At 51.8% G+C, this 19166-nt stretch overlaps 1 protein-coding gene across 5 annotated transcripts in view; it reads left to right on the top strand.

The window, feature by feature from the left end:
- UROC1 (urocanate hydratase 1) overlaps positions 1 to 19166 on the top strand; it is a 40521-nt gene that overhangs the window by 14927 nt on the left and 6428 nt on the right. For all 5 annotated transcript variants that reach the window (XM_053598503.1, XM_053598501.1, XM_053598502.1 and 2 more), the window contains 11 exons: positions 4056 to 4122; positions 4236 to 4379; positions 4622 to 4710; positions 6380 to 6442; positions 6709 to 6888; positions 7420 to 7517; positions 8070 to 8142; positions 9243 to 9364; positions 11569 to 11639; positions 15915 to 16013; positions 18142 to 18241. In XM_053598503.1, coding sequence (XP_053454478.1) covers positions 4056 to 4122; positions 4236 to 4379; positions 4622 to 4710; positions 6380 to 6442; positions 6709 to 6888; positions 7420 to 7517; positions 8070 to 8142; positions 9243 to 9364; positions 11569 to 11639; positions 15915 to 16013; positions 18142 to 18241 — 1106 coding nt within the window. The remainder of the gene's footprint in view (positions 1 to 4055; positions 4123 to 4235; positions 4380 to 4621; positions 4711 to 6379; positions 6443 to 6708; positions 6889 to 7419; positions 7518 to 8069; positions 8143 to 9242; positions 9365 to 11568; positions 11640 to 15914; positions 16014 to 18141; positions 18242 to 19166) is intronic.

The following is a 19166-nucleotide window of genomic DNA, read 5'->3' as shown; positions in this document are numbered from 1 at the left end:
TGAGGAGAGGATGGCTGAGAGGGAACCACACCTGAGCGGCAGTGCCTGAGGCACAGAGCAGCAGCCATTTTTTGGCAACAATAGGGCTCACTCCCGGATATTCTGAAGCCACACTGCCTGTTCCCTGGGCAACCAGAGGAGGCTGGGCATCTTCTCAGGTGGCAACCACCGCGGAACAGATCTGGGACGGGAACGCAGGCCCCAGTGAGTAAAGGGTTTGCCTGAGGTGGTACCAGCCTGGGTGGAGGAGGACTACACACACAGGCACAGAGCCGCGCAGTTCCCAGGGCGGAGCTGACCCAGAGGACCGCTTTACTGAGCCTAAGACGCACCCAGCCCTCAGGGGATCATCAGCCTATAGACAAAGGAAGGCAGGAGGATGGAACTGACAGCTAACTGAATACAAACCTGCAGGAGCAAAGACAGGGCCTGAGGCGCAGGCTCTGGGAACTCAAAACAGCTTCTCTTCTGCAGGGGAATTTTGCAGGAACAGAAACAAATTCCCGCAAAGTTGTTCTGTTCTGTTCTGTCAGGGTCTCAAGGCTGGTTCAATATATGTAAATCTCTAAGTATAATTCAGCACATAAACAAATTAAAAAACAAAGACCATATGATTCTCTCAGTTGATGCAGAAAAAGCATCCCTTCATGATAAGAACACTTAAGAAAATTGGTATAGAAGGGACATTTCTTAAATTGATAGAGGCCATCTACAGCAAACCCACAGCCAATATCGTATTGAATGAAGTTAAGTTGAAATCATTTCCACTCAGATCAGGAACCAGACAAGGCTGCCCATTGTATCCACTGCTCTTTGTAATGGAAGTTTTAGCCACTGCAGTTAGGGAAGAAAAGGCGATCAAGGGTATCCACATAGGGTCAGAAGAGATCAAACTTTCACTCTTCGAAGATGATATGATTGTATATCTGGAAAGCACCAGGGATTCTACTACAAAACTCTTAGAAGTGATCAAGGAATATAGCAGTGTCTCAGGTTACAAAATCAACATTCATAAATTGGTAGCCTTTATATATACCAACAATAGTCAAGCTGAAAAAACAGTTAAGGACTCTATTCCATTCAAGTAGTGCCAAAGAAGATGAAATATTTGGGAATTTATCTAACAAAGGGCATGAAAGATCTCTATAAAGAGAACTATGAAACTCTAAGGAAAGAAATAGCTGAAAATGTTAACAAATGGAAAAACATACCATGCTTATGGCTGGGAAGAATCAACACTGTTAAAATGTCCATACTACCCAAAGCAATATACAATTTTAATGCAATCCCTTTTAAGGCTCCACTGTCATACTTTAAAGATCTTGAAAAAACAATACTTCTTTTTATATGGAATCAGAAAAAAAACTCAAATAGCCAAGACCTTACTCAGAAATAAGAACAAAGCAGGAGGAATCACGCTACCAGACCTCAGACTACACTATAAATCAATATGTGCTGAATTATACTTAGAGATTTACATATATTGAACCAGCCTTGAGACCCTGACAGAACAGAACAGTTATCAAAACAGCATGGTATTGGCACAAAAACAGAGAAGTAGATGTCTGGAACAGAACAGAGAACCAAGAGATGAATCCAGCTACTTACCGTTATTTGATCTTTGACAAGCCAGTTAAAAACATTCAGTGGGGAAAATATTCCCTATTTAACAAATGGTGCTGGGTGAACTGGTTGGCAACCTGTAGAAGACTGAAAGTGGACTCACACCTTTCACCATTAACTAAGATAGACTCTCACTGGATTAAAGATTTAAACTTAAGACATGAAACTATAAAAATACTAGAAGAGAATGCAGGGAAAACCCTTAATGAAATCAGTCTTGGTGATATTTTATGAGGAGGACCCCCCTGGGCAATTGAAGCAGCTTCAAAAATACACTACTGGGACCTGATCAAACTAAAAAGCTTCTGCACAGCCAAGAACACAGTAAGTAAAGTAAGCAAACAGCCCTCAGAATGGTGGAAGATATTTGCAGGTTATGTCTCCAACAAAGGTTTAATAACCAGAATCCACAGAGAACTCAAACGTATAAGCAAGAAAAGAACAAGTGATCCCATTGCAGGCTGGGCAAGGGACTTGAAGAGAAACTTCTCTGAAGAAGACAGGTGCACGCCCTACAGACATATGAAAAAATGCTCATTGTCCTTAATCATCAGAGAAATGCAAATCAAAACTACCTTGAGATACCATCTAACTCCAGTAAGATTAGCCCATATCACAAAATCCCAAGACCAGAGATGTTGGCGTGAATGTGGAGAAAAGGGAACACTTATACACTGCTGGTGGGAATGCAAATTAATACATTGCTTTTGGAAAGATGTTTGGAGAACACTTAGAGATCTAAAAATAGATCTGCCATTCAATCCTATAATTCCTCTACTAGGAAGACCAAAAATCACATTATAACAAAGATATTTGTACCAGAATGTTTATTGCAGCCCAATTCATAATTGCTAAGTCATGGAAAAAGCCCAAGTGCCCATCGATCCACGAATGGATTAATAAATTGTGGTACATGTACACCATGGAATAGTATGCAGCCTTAAAGAAAGATGGAGACTTTACCTCTTTCATGTTTACATGGATGGAGCTGGAACATATTCTTCTTAGTGAAGTATCTCAAGAATGGAAGAAAAAGTATCCAATGTACTCAGCCCTACTATGAAACTAATGTATGGCTTTCACATGAAAGCTATAACCCAGTTATAACCTAAGAATATGGGGAAGGAGAAGAGAGAGGGGAGGGAGGAAGGAGGTTGGGCAGAGGGAGGGTGATTGGTGGGCTTACACCTGCGGTGCATCTTATAAGGGTACATGTGAAACTTAGTAAATGTAGAATATAAATGTCTTAACACAGTAACTAAGAAAATGCCAGGAAGGCTATGTTAACCAGTGTGATGATAATGTGTCAAACAGTCTATAAAACCAGTGTATGGTGCCCCATGATCACGTTAATGTACACAGCTATGATTTAATAATAAAAAAAGGCAAAAAATAAAAATAAATAAAATGTTTGTACCCTAGGAGTTACCCTCCCTGGTTTCTGCCATAGAGTGTGGCCTGCAGGCTGGGGGAGGTAGCAGGAGGCCGCTCACTACAGCACTGTTCACATGGCACAATCAGAGCCAGCCCCCTTTACCACAGGAGGGCAGAGAATGTCCGTGGCTTTGAAGCCATGAATCCATACTGTGAAGTCCATACTTTGAATGTCCATACTGTGAAGCCCTGAGAAGGAGATGTGTGTGCTGATGTAGAGAGGAGCCCACAGGTGTTTTGTGGGGAGAAAAGCAATTTGTAGAAATAATACCTATAGGATGAGGCCATTAATGTGAATAGTAATAACAGTAACCCTCAGGCGGAACCACACCCTGGAGTGTCATTCAGTGAGGTCTCACTAACTACAGCAAAGTGCACAGCTCGGAAATGTCCATCTCCATGGATCTTAACACGCATGTGCCCTAATGCCGCCACCACCAGGTCTCCCTCAGCCCCACCCCTGCCTCCCTGCAGCTCCAGGCCTTCCTCCAGGGGAACAACTCCTAAAATGAAGCCCATTGTCTTGGGTGCTTTGTGCCCTGCTCCTTCCTCAGCCCCGTGGCTGGGCTCTGTCCTTGGAGGGCTCCATCACTGCCCCCTTATCCTGTTGGTGTTGGTCATCTCAGAGGCTTGAGGTTTCAGCCACTGGAAATACAGTAGCTGGAACATTCTTGTCTGTGCCGTTGCCTGGGCCTGGGCTGGTAACAGGGACAGTCTGGGTCCTGTTTAGCTGTCCATGTGGCCAACGAGTCTCCTAAGTAATTTTTACCAATTATACCAGTTTTTAAGAAAAGAAAATCTGTTAAATGTCTGGGAGGTTGGAGAGGACCAGAAAAGGGGGACTGTAGCCTTATTATGTTCTTTTTTTAAAAAGGAAAATATATGAATGCTTTTGGGGGTAGTTTAAAATTAATTTTAAACCTCCTGGTGGGGGTGGCTAGGAGGAGCTTGGCCTGGCACTGGCTCAGTCCAGGCTTGGCTTTCCTCTCCATGGTCAGGTACGGCCAGATGACAGCAGGAAGCTACTGCTACATCGGTCCTCAAGGAATCGTCCATGGCACTGTGGTGAGAGACAGGGCCAGGCCTGGCTGTGGGGAGGCTGGTGCAGGGGTGTGGGGATGTGTGGGATGGTGCGGGAGGGGAGTGGGAAACAAGGGCCCTGCCACCTCTCTCTGCAGCTCACTGTGTTGAATGCTGCTCGCCGGTACCTGGGCCTCGAGGACTTGGCTGGGAAGGTCTTTGTCACCTCTGGACTTGGTGGAATGAGTGGGGCTCAGGCTAAGGCCGCAGTCATCGTGGGGTGCATCGGTGTGATAGCAGAGGTGAGCTGTCTAGAGCCCCTGGTCTCCGTCCTTGTCCCTTCCTTCTTTCCTCCCTGCAGGGCTGCTCACGCCTGGAGCATCCCTTTTGCTGTCTCCTCCAGCCCACCCTCGCCTCCACAAAGGCTTCCTCCACCTCATTGTGGGTGCCTAGAGCAGTGTACACTTCCTTCCTCCAAAGTGTCTGTCACCTCTATGCTCAGTGCCTGTTGGCAGCTGGGTGACCCCCAGTCTCATGGTCCCAGGTGGATAAAGCCGCCCTTGAGAAGCGCCACAAGCAAGGCTGGCTGATGGAAGTGACTGACAGTTTGGACCACTGCATCGAGAGACTCAGGTACAGCTGCACACTCAGCTCAGACACCTGAGCCCTGAGCCCTGGAAGTGCGAGGCTGACATCTGGCTGCAGGTGGGCACCACTTCCAGGGCCCTCATCCTGGCTGGTCTTAGCATCCTGCCTCTTGCTGCCTGTTACTGTGTAGACAGCCCCAGGCTTGTGTCCTCACTGCTCAGACACGTGGCTCTAATGGGTTTGGGACATTCCCTCGGTATTTCCACAGTTGACCACAGTTCTGTGAAGCACGTGTCTTGTTTCCCTTACCGTGTGCATTTTCAGGGAGAGACGTGGTAGAAAAACTGGACATACCTTGCTGGGGACAGCAAGACTGAAGGGGGTGTGTCCTGCCAGCTGGGGTCACAGGAGCCGGTCTCATGCCCCCTTTGCTGCTGGGTGTGTGTGGGTGTCAGGGCAGCATCTCTGCTCCCGGTAAAGTCTTCAGAGGTATTTTAGTGGACCGGTGGGAAGACTGCCCTGGGGGCCTCTGCGCAGATGCTATTTTTTAAGTATCCCGTCAATTTACTGTGGAGAGCAGAGTTCTATTTGGGAAGACCCATCAGCCCCGAGGCACCCACCTTGGCCATGATCACAAGGGCTGAGAATGAAACAAAACCTCAGAAATGATATGGTGAACTTCCAACTATCCCTGTTATCCAGAATGGACACGTTTTGTAGATGTAAGATACCAATTTGACGACGTTGAAAACTCTCAGATAACTGTCCAGCAATTATAAAAGAGATTCCATCCCTGGGTGTGGCTCTGAAGGGCTGTGCCTGATATAACTCCTGTTCCTGTTCAGGCTGCTTAGGCTTCTGAGCATGCGCCCTCCTACACGGGCCCACGCACACACATACATACATGCTCTCACCGTGCCTGCACACCTGGGCATGAACATACACAACACACGCAACACACACATGCACATATACTCCCCCATGCACACACACTAAGTCAGTTGAACAAGCTCCTGGCGCAGAATGTCTGCAGCACTCCCACAGCCTGGTGAGGCAGACGCAGCTGGGCATGGGGTGAGCCTTGTAGGGCACACATCCCCAATGGGCCTTGCGCTGGGATTCCCTCCTGTTTCCTCAACAAGTCACGCTTTGGGCCCCTCAGCTGCCTAGGCCTGTTTGTCCTTCCCCGCGTCCTTCCCTTGCACACCCACAAGAGAGGAGGCCCCAAGCAGCCCAGCACATCTGCGAGTTCTGCCTCCCCTAGGCCCGCACCACACGTCCACTCACTGCTGTGTTTTGATGCCTCTGCCCTCAGCAAGGCCTAGTCAGATCGTTTGTTCCCCCAAATATGTTTTAATCTTTCTTATTTGTCTATTTTCCAAGTAATTCTGGGACTCCTGTAACTTTAGGACCAGTTTGAGTGGGTTCTCTACAGGTGCCTATTAGAGTTCTGGCAGCAAGGGCCTGACAGTTGTCACAGCTGGTGCCTCAGTTTCCTCCTCTGGGGCATTCGAGTCCGGGATTTCCCTTTAGTGTTTTGTGCCTTGAACAGAAAAAAAGTCCCCAAGGGGACGCCCTCATGACCCTTGCCTCACGGACCCCTCCCTCACACAGATGCTCCAGTGCCCCCAGGGTCTGCTGTGTGTGGTCAGCACTATGCCCCCTGTGTGGGGGGGTGCAGGGGGCCAGCTGTTTTGTTCTCATGTTCCTCTAGGGAAGCAAGGAAAAAGAAGGAAGTGCTCAGCCTTGGTTATCATGGCAACGTGGTGGAGCTTTGGTGAGTAGGGCAGGAGTTAAAGGCCTTGGGGTCTCCAGGTGGGCCCGCTACCCCAGCACAGGCCCCATCTTGGCAGCCCACATCCTCCCCCAAGCTCTGCCTGGTCTGCAGCCTTCCTGCCAGTGTCCTGTCCAGGGGAAGCAGATCCCAGTCAGGCCCTTCCAGCTGGATGTGAGGGTGGGAAATGGGTTGCAATCCTTCCAGGCTGGCCCTAGATCAGCCCCAGGCCATGCCACCCAGCACTGACTGCTCCATGTCTTCCCCAGGGAGCGCCTGGTCCATGTATTGGACAGAACAGGGGAGCTCTTGGTGGACCTGGGGTCTGACCAGACATCCTGCCACAACCCGTTCAATGGTGGCTACTACCCCGCGCAGCTCAGCTTCACCGACGCCCAGAGCCTCATGGCCTCCGACCCTGCTGCGTTCAAGGGCCTGGTCCAGGAAAGGTAATGCAGGCCCGGGCTGAGGCAGCAGGAGCGTTTGGCCTGGGCAGTCCACCTGTCAAGCAGTGTAGTCTGGGACAGGACCTTCAGCTTTCTGAGCCTCTGCCTCCTCTTGCCAGCGGGGTCATGACACACACAGCTCATGGGAATGCCAGAGGTAAACTGGAATGACATGTGCCAAACGCCTGGTGCCACCCTGACACTCACTGGCACCAAATCAGTGCCAAGCACGTGTGTTGCCCTTGCTGGGCCTGTCTCCCCAGGGCCTGGCAGGCTTGGGGACCAACAAACATTTGTTTAGCTGCCAACTAGGCCTTGAAGGGTGTGGAGGGCTTAAACAGACAACAGGGAATGGGGATATTCCCAGACAGGTGGCTTGGTGGGGTGGTAAGGATGTAGGACCAAACCCCAGGAGCTGGGGGTTCTCCAGGCCGCAGCGCTGGAAGTCAGCAGCCAGCTTAGGGGTGGGCTGGGGCCATGGGGGGAGGCTCTGAGAACCTCACAGTAGAGGGCTGACCCGTCTGCTTGTTGCAGCCTGAGGAGGCATGTCTCAGCTATCAACAGGCTGGCCAAAGAGAACTTCTTCTTTTGGGACTATGGCAATGCCTTCCTCTTGGAGGCCCAGAGAGCAGGTAGGTGAGAGGAGGAGGGGCTGGGCAAAGGGCTGTGGGCTGCCCCTGTCCTGGGCCCCGGGCTCACCGGGCAAGCTCCCCCTCCTGCCTCACTCAGAGGCTCGGCCACAGGTCCCCCAGTAGGTGATCCTGGGAGGCTTCTTGTGCCTCTGCTCAGGCCTCTCGGATTGGCCCGTCTGGGCCTCAGTTTCCCCATGTTCTTTAAGAACATAAAGTGCCATAAGGAGAGCAGGCACGGTGCTGGGGTGGGAGTCCCGTGCCAAAAACTTCAGCTTTCCATTTCTGGGATGGAAACTTATTCCTGTAAAATGGGTGTTTCCTTCACGGAGTATGACGTTCAAAAGGCCAACAGCGTCCCCCCTGGTGGAAGGCTCCCCCACTCTGGTAACGGTGCACCCAGGCAAGCATGTTCACCCTGCACCTCAGCCACATAAAAGGCCAGTCACGTGCTGCCCCTGCGTTTTCTCTTGATTTAAGCCCTTTTAGACCCTTCCCAGACTCTGCATTTAAATCACCACTGGGGGTGGTGACTGTTCAGGGGTGTGCCCACAGGAGCAGACGTGGGGAAGAAAGGTGCCAGTAAGATGGAGTTCCGCTACCCCTCGTATGTCCAGCACATCATGGGGTGAGTGATGGGTGGCCCCTGGATCCAATGCACCTAGTACCCCAACCCTTCTCGGTGCCTGGGGCCTGAGCACTCAGGCTGGAAAAGCTTTAGCCTCTGACCATCCCTGAGGTCATGCACTGAGACCAGCATATGGGCTTGGGAATCTCTCCCATAAACATGCAGATGGGGGGACTGCAGGGCCTCAGGAGAGGGCAGGCTGGGTATGTGCAGAGGCAGAGGTCCCTTACTTTCTGGTCACATCACAACCCTAAATGGTGTGTCAAGAAGGAGGCTAACAGCTTCATCATGAAGACCAAGGCCTGCTGTGACCCTGAAATACATAGGCTTATCTGGCCGTGAGGGACAGGTCTGGGGATGGCCTGCAGCCCAGGGCAAGTTGGGGAGCTAGGCATGAACCCTAGAGGTGAGTGGGCTGAGATGAAAAGTCTGGGCTTTCTGCTGTGGGCTGGGAGAGGGCATCATGCTGCCTGGGGAAGACTTGCTGGTCCTCACTGGACAAAGGCGAGGCCTGAGAGGGCTGGAGGTGAGGAAGGCAGATGTCACTTTACGCTGTCAGGTCCACTGGGGATGTACAGGCAGAGCCAGGAGAGCGCTGACGCTGCCCCGGACACAGGAGCCACTGTCTCCCTCTAGGAGGGAAGTGAGGGGAGCCCACAAAGGATGCACCCAGCCGGCCTGGGGAGGGAGCCATGAGGTTTCCCCATGAGAGGAAGCCACAGGAGCCTGGTCATCTGGGGATGAGTTTATCCAAGCTGAATTCACAGAGGCCAGGTCCCCACATTCATTCTTTTCTCACAGCTACTTAGATGACTTAATTTTCGTGTGGCCTTTGTAACAGTAGTTGGAGGTCTCTGCTTGCCCAGATCTGCACCTGAAGCTGGCGATGGTGTGGTGGAAAGTGGCCAGACAGAGACCGGGTGCTGTGAGGAGGGTGGAGGGCGGGGCTTCTGAAGCTCCCTACCCAAGTTCAGTTCTGGACACTGACACCTGCCTCACTGGGCCCGCCCCCCCACCTCCCCATCCCCCACTGCACCCCTGTCCTGAGCTAGGTGGTTGGCCTGGGAAGCCCCATGTGAGGAGGCATTTTGTCTTTGCAGGGACATATTCTCCCAGGGATTTGGGCCTTTCCGCTGGGTGTGTACATCGGGGGACCCCCAGGACCTGGCTGTCACAGACCAGCTGGCCATGTCTGTGCTGGAAGAGGCCATTGCTAATGGAGGTGACACTGCTGGGTGGGGGTTGCTTGTGGGTAGGGGTCCCCCAAAGCTCCTGCCTCTCAGAGCTTGCCCAACTGACAGCTGTTAGCTTTTTCTGTGTGGCAACCCAGCCCTTGTTAGCTTTTGTGAGCCAGAATAGGTGCACCATTCTGAGTGTTGGAAGTACATCCTCCTGCTATGCTGAGCCTCTGCTCTCCAGAGCTGCTCTGGACTCTTGCCAGCCAGGACCCTCTAGTTGCAAGTGACAGAAAGCCACTCCAAAGTGGCTGAAGTAGAAAGGGCTTCAGGGTGGGTAGCTGGGCACTGATGGCTGGGCCCACAGGGCAGCCCCCACCATACCACAGCCCCCCTCCGGCCCCACTTCTCTCCTGGACGTGGCTCAGGTTCGGGCCTGTCAAAGGTGGCTTTGGTGAGGATGCCACCCCCACGCTAGGCTCTGTTGGCCCCACATCTGCCAGGTCCACCCAGGTTTCCATTGTGTCAGGGACCCCACATCTGCCTTGGGCTCTGCCGACATGAACTCTCTGTTCTGCATCTTTGACTTGGGTGACTGTGCTCTTTCCATCTCGGCATGCCCCTGCCCCCTGTAAACCATAGTCTGTTTTTGTTGAGTGCATTTGACGTCCTTGTTCATGTGGAGATGAGAAGGCAGTTATTTTATGAAACTTCCTCAGTTGTTGGAATCTCGCCCCTGTTTCTCTGCAGCATTCTTGCAGGCTCAGGTGGGCTTCTCTGTACAAGTGGTCAGCCTTTGCTAACCCTGCTACCAGTTTCTAGGTTTGGTGGGCTGGGCAAGGGGTCCAGGTTCCATGGATCCACCTATGTGGGAGGAGACTGGCAGGGACCTGAGTGGAGTCAGGGAGGAAAGGGGAGCACGGGTCTTCTCTTGGGAATCTGGTGCGATGTTGCTGCTCTGGTGGTGAGGACAGCTGTACAGCCCTCAGAAAGCAGCTGGGTGGTGTTCAACAACCAGCCCTCCAGAAGGCAGCCCTGAACTGTTGCATCTGCCAATGCCTGTGGTATAAATACTCCCAGCTGGGATGATTCAAGCCTTGACTGTGACCTGGCTGCACATGGACAGCAGCACATGGTCCCATCGCATTTCTGCCAGCATAATAGGAGCAGGTGCGTGGAGAGCATAGATCCCATCCAAGGACAGTAAAGTACAGGCAGTGAGGAGACTTGAGTGTTACCTTCATTTTTTTTTTTTTTTTGTAGAGACAGAGTCTCACTGTACCACCCTCAGGTAGAGTGCCGTGCCGTCACACGGCTCACAGCAACCTCTAACTCTTGGGCTTACGCGATTCTCTTGCCTCAGCCTCCCGAGCAGCTGGGACTACAGGCGCCCGCCACAATGCCCGGCTATTTTTCTGCTGCAGTTTGGCCGGGGCTGGGTCCGAACCCGCCACCCTCGGCATATGGGGCCGGCGCCCTACTCACTGAGCCACAGGCTACCTTCATTTTTAATATAATCATTTTGACATTAAGTCTATTCCTTTTTTTTTTTTTCAGTTTCTGGCCTGGGCTGGGTTTGAACCCACCACCTCTGGCATATGGGACTGGCGCCCTACCCCTTTGAGCCACAGGCGCCGCCCGACATTAAGTCTATTCAATTAAAGTTGTAATGATATCTGTATTAACCATTGGCTCCCACAATGCTGGAAGACTTACCAGCCTGCTCTGGCAAGTTGGTCCAAGCTGGCTCCCCGTGCACCCCACACCTTCTGTGTGAGCCCGACTGGCCTGATCCCAAGATGCCAAGCTTATTCCCTTGCTCTAGATGCTTCCTCTGCCTAGAGCTCTGCTCCCCCAGAGCTGTGTGTGGCTGGTTCCTTCTTAGCATTGAGGACTCACTTTGATTGTGAGCTCCGGGGAGAGCCCATGGTCATTCTAACACACGCCCTAGTAACCACCTCATCACACACTCTTGTTGCCTTCATGGCCCAGCAGAGTTTGTCCCTGATGCTTAACGAAGTGTCTGCCTGGTAGACAGTAGGCGCTGAGTAGCTGTTTGCTGAGGGAGAAGTGTGTCAGGTAGCAGACTGCACAAGTCCTTGGATCAACTCACTCTGTCATTAGCACTGGTGGTCTCAAAATCAGAAAGGCCTGTAGGGTGGAGCTGGGCCCCCAGCCCTGCATCCTGGCTCCAGGGGTGGGTGCAGAGCAGGTGTCTGTGGCCAGGACACCCCTCCCATCTCTCCTGCAGTGAAGGCATCGGTGAAGCTACAGTATATGGACAACATCCGCTGGATCCGGGAGGCTGCCAAGCACCAGCTGGTGAGGGTTCGGGCCTGGGGGAGGCAAGGGAGGTTCGGGCCCTGGGGGACAAGCCATCGGGAGACTGCTCAGAGGTGAGGTTTCTGCCCCACCCAGCCTTAGCTGATCATTCTCTGGGACGGTTTAGACACCAGCCCTCGTGTTGGCTGCAGCACCCCCATGGTGGCCACACTTGGAGAGCCAGCAGCAGCCACGTTGCTCTAGGGCTGACAGAGAAAGACACCCAGGGCCTTTGAAAAGGGGCCCAGGTGAGGATGTGGGGAAATTGGACCCCTGTGCATTGCTGGGGAAAATGTGAAGTGGTAGAGGTGCTGTGGAAAAACACCTGAAAGTATGAAGTTTCCTGAAAAAATAGAGTTGCCCTACAATCCAGCAATTCCACTTCTGGTTGAACACCCAGAGGAGTCGGGTCAGGGACACCTGTGTGCACAGCAGCAATAGTCACAACAGCCAAAATATGCACAAGTGGCCATCACTGGTGAAGCAGGTAACACATGTGCTTACTGAGTGATGTGCTTACTGAGGTCACTTGCTGAGTGATGTAAGGCAGATACAAAAGGCTGACTACTCACACGCAGCCCCTGCAGCAGTCACATTTGTAGAGTCAGAGAGCGGAGTGGTGGGAGCAGGGCTGGTGAGGGGAGGTGGATGAGGTGAAGGTTACACAACTTTATGATTTTACTTAATACCAGTGAAACCGTGAATTTTAAAATGGTTAAAATTGTAAATTTGATGTGTATTTTACCACAGTAAAAAATGGCAGGGTGGCCTGGGGCTCTGGGGCAATGACCAAGGTTGGTCAGGTGGTTCTTCATGCCGTTACTCAATACACAGAGGTGACTGGCAGGGGCAGTAACTTGGGCTCTGGAGCCAGGACACCTGGGCCCAGCCAGTTCTGCCATGTTCTCAGCTCTGTGACCTGGGGTGAGGGACTCCGCCTCTCTGAGCCTGCGCTCTCATCGTGGAGACGGTGGAGGTAGCTCTTGCAGCCCTCTAGGCTTCCCTGTGCATAAGCTGCTGAGCCAGGGGCTGAGGAAACAGACAGACAGATCCCGACCCAATTCTGTGAGTGGGTGTGGTGGACACCGAGCAAGGTGATGTGGGCAGAGGTGGCCTCATACAGAGTGGCCAGGAGAGGTGTCTACATGTGAGAGGAAGGCCACTATGTGACAACCGGGGGAGGCAGAGGGACCAACCCATGGGAGCAGGCCAGGTGTACTGATAATAGAACAAAAAAAGTCAGCATTGGGTTCACATACCTCTGGCCATGCACTGTGTCTGGACTAGGGTCCCATGGCCAGGAGCGGACTGCCTGCTTTCCTGGGCTGGCTCTTCCTTGTGCAGTGGTTTACATTTGCGTTTCAGCCACAAGACCTTGTGCCAACAACCCATCTGTGATGGTGGTGAGTTGGAGACACCAAACCCAGGACGTGAGGGCCTGCAGGGCTGAGGCTGCAGGCAGAATGTGAGCGGGTGAGCGTGGAGAAGAGTGGGGAAGAGAGGGTGAGCCTGAGGCAGGGTACCAGCCAACCGAGAAGGCGGCAGCGCCAGGGCTGGGGACGCTGCCACAGGAACAAGCCTCCCCCCACTCTGTGTCCGCCTTGCAGCTGCGCAGTGATCCTGCTCTTCCCTGTTTATGTTGCTCTTCATCTTTTTCTTTTCTAGTCTTTTTTTATGATTGTTTCAGATTCATTGAGGGTACAAAGAACTAGGTTACACTGTTTGCATTTGTTAGGTAGTGTCCCTCTTTTAATTGTATCCCGCCCCCTAAGAGGTGTGCCATACACCGTGACCCCATCCATCCCCTTTCCTTATCCCCTCTCCCCTGTCCCTTGTTCCCCTGCCCACCCCATCCCCCCCCACCAAATTCATTTGAAGTGTCTCTTACATAGATGTGTAATAGATCAATAGATCATCTACTGGCTTCATATTAGAATTAGGTACATTGGATTCTCACTTCTCCCTTCTTGTGATACTTTACTAAGAAGAATGTGTTCCACCTTTATCCAGGGTAACCCAAGAGATGTGAACTCTCCATCTTTTTAAGTGGCTGAATAGTATTCCATGATGTATGGATACCACAGCTTGTTAATCCATTCCTGGGTTTCTGGGCATTTAGGTTGTTTCCATATTTTGGTAATTGTAAATTGAGCTGTGATCAACAGTGTAATGCAAATGTCCTTAAGACAAAATGATATATGCTGTTCATCCTATGATTGGTGATTGCAGAAGGTTGTCTTTTTCAAAGATTTGATTTAATTTTTTTAATGTACACTCTTGACAAAGTGGGCAATCCTGCATCAGTTCCTCCCGATGTATTTTTTTATGGATCCAAGAAATCTGAAAATCTTTGCAGGAGTGATCTATACCGATAGTTTTTCCAAAAAAAGGATTTGAGGCAGCTGATGTGAGTGAAATAAGGCTGTTTGCTAGACACCCCACAAGGAAGGAGGAAGAGAGAAAGCCCACGGTCCCCACCCCACCAAGCACCTTCTGCGGGTGTGAGGCTGCCTCCACAGCCCTGCCATGTGCTCTGGACCGGCTCACCAGCAGCTGGGCTGGACACCGGCATCTTTTTTGGAGAACCAGGGTTTCTCAGCCTCAGCACTCTCGACATTTGGGCTAGATGCTTTTTATTAAATTGTGATAAAATACACACAAACAACATTTACCATCTTAACCACTTGGTATTAAGTGCACTCACAACACTGTGCAGCTATCACCCCAGAACTCTCCATCACTTCAAACAAGCTCTGTCCTCATTAAGCCCTACTCCCAATACCCCTTCCCTGAGACCCTGGTGACCAGCCTTCTACTTTTTGTCTCTGGAAATTTGACTTCTCTGGGGACCTCATCAAAGTGCAATCGCACAATGTTTGTCCCTTCGTGCCTGTCTTATTTCTTGGGATTTCACTCTTGACATCGTGTCCTCGAAATGTTATGGTGCGGGAGAGGAGAAGGCCACCAGACAAACTGAAAAGGCCAATAGGAGTCCTTTTATTGGAGACTGGCCAGCCAGCTACCCTCAGACCAAAAATCAGAAGGGGCAGCAGCATCCAGCCTGAAGACAGAGTTTATATAGGTCAACTTAAGGAGTTAAAAATAGCTATCAGCAAGCGGAGCAAGCAAGCTCTCGGTTTTCACAATCCGGTGTATACAGAAGCAGTTTTGTGGCACTCACAGTTACTGCTAGCTATGCAAAAATATTTGAAGAACAAGAACTATAAGGTTAGTAGGCCTCACCCTGTTTTCCAATCCTTGCCCCACACCTCACCCTTCTTATTACTTGCTGTTCACTTCCTTCTTCAAGAGAAGAGAAGAGGGGGTCGTTGTTGGAGTATGGTGCGTCTCCCCTTAGGGCCCACCACCTCAACAGTTCATCTGTGTTGTGGCAGGTGTTAGAATCTCCTTCCTTTCTAAGGCTGGAAGACATGCCAGTTGTATCTGTGCAGTACATATTTGCCCATTCATCCAGTGATGGACACGGGGTTGCGTCCACCTTTTGGCTGCTGTGATCAATACGTTGACTGCATGTATGCAAATAACTTTTCAGATCTCTGAGCGCTGGATGATTCTCTGTGGCAAAAGCATTGTGAAATGTTTAGTGGCATTTCTAACCAGGCCAGCAGCGCCTGAAAATGTCTCCAGTCATTGCTGAATGTCCACTTGGTTGAGGGCCACAGGGATAAACAGTGACTCATTTGGTTTGCTGACATTTTGTCCCTTGAAACGAGTGTGGTAGCCACCAGAAGGAGGCTGTGGCCTGGCGGCTGAGCGCCTGGGAGCTGATGATAGGGCCTAGCCTGTGGGAAGGTGCTCAGCAGCTCAGGGTCGGGCTCCCTCTTTTGTTGAGTGGAGCATGTAAGGAGGGTGATAGCATCTCCCTCCCGAGACTTACAGTTCAGGGCTGTGCCGAGAGCTCAGAGCTAGGGATGCTGCTATCATTGTGCTTGAAAGGACTAGAGGAGGAGTGATGCCTGGAACAGGTCCTTGGAGCACAAGTTAGGGCCTCTGAGGTTCCCTGGGCATGAACCCTTGGGTGATGGGCCATGGCAGCGTCTGGAGGCCCAGACCATGTGGACACACAGGGCCTGTGTGGCTGTCTGGTGGCTGGATGTGAGGGCTTGCCCCACGGTATAGACTTTATTGCTGCCAGCACCTCAGGGGTCCTCTGTGACCTTCTCGGAAGGACCTCAGGCCATGTCTTCCCCACATCTCGTGGCCCTGATGCCCTGACTCTGCTGGCTGAGGCTCCTCCTACCCTCCCCTCTGCAGGTGGTGGGTTCCCAGGCAAGGATCCTGTACTCGGACCAGAAGGGCCGTGTGGCCATCGCAGTGGCCATTAACCAGGCCATTGCCCGAGGGAAGATCAAGGTGAGATGTCCTGTACTCTACAGGGACCCTCCCTGAGGCTGCTCCTATCACTTCCCACAGGCCTGGCTTGGGGGCTTCAGCCCCTGCCTTCCTGGAGAGGCCCCACCGTTGGGCCTCAGCAGTGGGGTGTACAGGAGCAGCGGCTCAGCCCCAAACTGCCACCTTTTTTAGGGAAACCTTATCTCCCTAAAGGCTTTGGTCCCTGGGCCCAGATGGGCAAAAGAGCTGAGATGAGCCCTCTTTAGGCCCAGCTGTGCTGGGGAGGTGGGTATGAAGTTGTCAGGGAGGGAATAGAGAGGGAACAGAGAGGGAGGAGAGAGTGAGGAGGGTGGAGGGCCACCTCCTCCTGGGCCAGCTGTGTGTGTGTCAGTGTAGGGGTGGGTAACTGGGGACAGGAGTCCTCAAACCCAAACCCTGGCCCTGGGCCCGGCTGTGTGACCTGGAGCAGTTGTGTGCCCTCTCTTAGCCTCACTATCCTTCTGTGAAAAGAGAATAATGTTAAAATCTCAAAGTGTGGCTCAGCGCCCATAGTTCACTGAGCAGGAAGCCGGCCACATATACTGAAGCTGGTGGGTTCGAGCCCGGCCCTGGCCTGTTAAACAGCAAGGACAACTGCAACCAAAAAATAGCTGTATGTTGTGGCAGGCGCCTGTAGTTCCAGCTACTCAGGAGGCTGAGGCAAGAGAATCACTTAAGCCCAAGAGTTTGAAGTTGCTGTGAGCTGTGACGCCACCGCACTCTACCGAGGGTGACATACTGAGACTGTCTCAAAAAAAAAACAAAAAACAAACAAACAAAAAAACCCTCAAAGTGAGTGTGAGGACTAAATGAGTTGGTGTCTACAAAAGCGATTTCACACACCTTTATGGACTTACTGTTTTCAAACCATGTCAAACTTTCCCAGGCTTTGCCTATTTCTCTCTGAATCATCCAGGCCGGCACCTGAGGACACAGAATACCCGGCAGCTTGAAGGGAGCGGGGGCGCTTCCACACCTCTTGCTGTTGGCTCACACCACAGACAGGTCTTGTCGGCATGTCTTTCTGGAAGTGCCAAGAATATTAATGATCAGACATAAAAGAGAAATCAAGAGATATGTGTGAGGGTGGTGCCTGTGGCTCAGTGAGTAGGGCGCTGGCCCCACATACCGAGGGTGGTGGGTTCAAACCCAGCCTCGGCCAAACTACAACAACAACAAAAAAAGAAAACAACTCAAGAGATATGTGTGAAAACCATCATTGTGGCAGTTTCTGGTGGAGCGGCACTGGACACAAGGACGGTAGCCCCAGCCCTTCTCAGGGAGCACCTCCCATAGGCCCTCTGCAGGTGAGGGCTGTGCTCCAGGTTCACTTGCACTAGGCCCGCAGAGAGAGGTAGTCATTTTAACTCCTCACGCATCCACTGGGCAATGCTGGCTGAGTTCCTCCTCCGTGCCACATGTCCTAAGCACCAGGGACACAGCAGAGAACCAGACAGACACAGCCCCTGGTGCGGCGCCAGCAGACTGTGGGTGCACAGTGAAGGACGCTTGAGAGCTGCAGACAGTGAAGAGCATCTTTACGTAGTGGTCACACAGGCCTCTCTGAGTTGCTGACACTGAGCTGCGACTCAGTGTCCAGAAAGTGCCAGAATACCGGGGGATGTCTGTTTCACTGTCAAGGTGAAGATGTGGGAACAAGCTTGGCCTGTTCAAGGAGGGGAGGGCCTCTTTATTCAGGGCCAGTGGGGCTTCCCCGCCTTGTGGATTTAGGACACGATGCGTGGGTGCCCACCATGAGTCGAGGAGCATCTGTGTTTGACACGTGCTCACCCCCCGAGTCTCTCCCTGTGCTCTCAGTGCCTCGGGTCCCTACCTGAGAGCAGGCATGGAAGCAGCCGTCCCACCTGGACAGTGCTGTGCAGGATGCTCAGCAAAGGTGTACCTGGATAGCACATGAGTGTGCTGTCAGGCAAGGATGAGTCGCTACAGATGACATCAGAATGGCTGAGCTGACTCTTCTGAAGCGGGTCTTTTTTCAAGGGGGAGAAATCCAAAGGATTTCTGGGACGGCCCGGCCCTAGTGCTCTGCCTCTGCTGGGCAGCCATGGTGAACATGGCCAGCTGACATCTTTTATCTTTCCCTGAGCAGGCGCCAGTGGTCCTGAGCCGAGACCACCATGATGTGAGTGGCACTGACAGCCCCTTCAGGGAGACCTCCAACATCTATGATGGCTCTGCCTTCTGTGCAGGTGAGACAGATAATTTTTTTATAACTTAATGTTAGATTTGGATTTATTTAAAAATCAGTCAGTTCACTCAGTCATGTTGTTGTGAAAAACTTTTTGGCAGCTGAAACCTGGCTGGGCTTGACCAGCCTGGGATACTGGCTCAGGGACAGAGGGATGTGTGGGATACCCAGTGTGAAAGGCAGAGCTGGGCCAGGCACACTGGGTGGGCTGGGGCCCTGGACTTGGGAGTCGCTGCCCTGTCCCTAGCTGAGTGGCCTCCAGGCTCTCTTTCCCCACTTTTCTAGATTGTATTGCTGCATTTTTTGCATTTCTGGTTTCTTGGTCCCCTCCCTACCTTCACAGCCAGCACCAAGAGGAGGAGAGTGCTTTAAAGGACCCCCTGATCCCTGTGAGCACCCAGATGGGTTTCTGGAGGAAGACCCTACAAGAGGGTGCAAGTTCCTTACATCTGTGTTCCCGGGGTTCACAGCCCAGGCTGGCTCGTGACCGTCCCTTAGCAATGTGTGGGGCTCTATTTCTCCCTGAAGTGCTCTCTCCCCAGGTTCCTTGTGTCCTGGGACCTCAGTTCTCTGATGGAGTCAGGAAAATAATTCATTTGGAAGTTGTTCCTTTGCCCAGTTCTTTTTATTATTATTATTATTAAATCATAGCTGTGTACATTCATGCAGCCATGGGGTACAAGGTAGTCTTTCTTTGGATCACTGAGCTGACACTGGTGCCCCATCCTTTGTAATTCTTTTGCTCCTTCTGCTTTGGGGGCACTTTCTCGGGCTAAGTACAGGGAAGGCTAATGGGGCAAATGGGCATTTGTCAGTTTCTCCTGCTTCAGCTCCAACCCTTCAAACACAAGTGATACTGTTTCCAGGGTCACTGTTCCTGGCTGCCTGCTGGCCAGTTATTGTCCCACCCTCCAGGCCCAAGCAGT

Source organism: Nycticebus coucang, chromosome 8 (genome assembly GCF_027406575.1).
Source record: "Nycticebus coucang isolate mNycCou1 chromosome 8, mNycCou1.pri, whole genome shotgun sequence".
Taxonomy (NCBI): domain Eukaryota; kingdom Metazoa; phylum Chordata; class Mammalia; order Primates; family Lorisidae; genus Nycticebus; species Nycticebus coucang.
The sequence above is the reverse complement of the archived record's forward strand: the minus strand, read 5'-3'. Positions and strand labels throughout refer to the sequence as shown.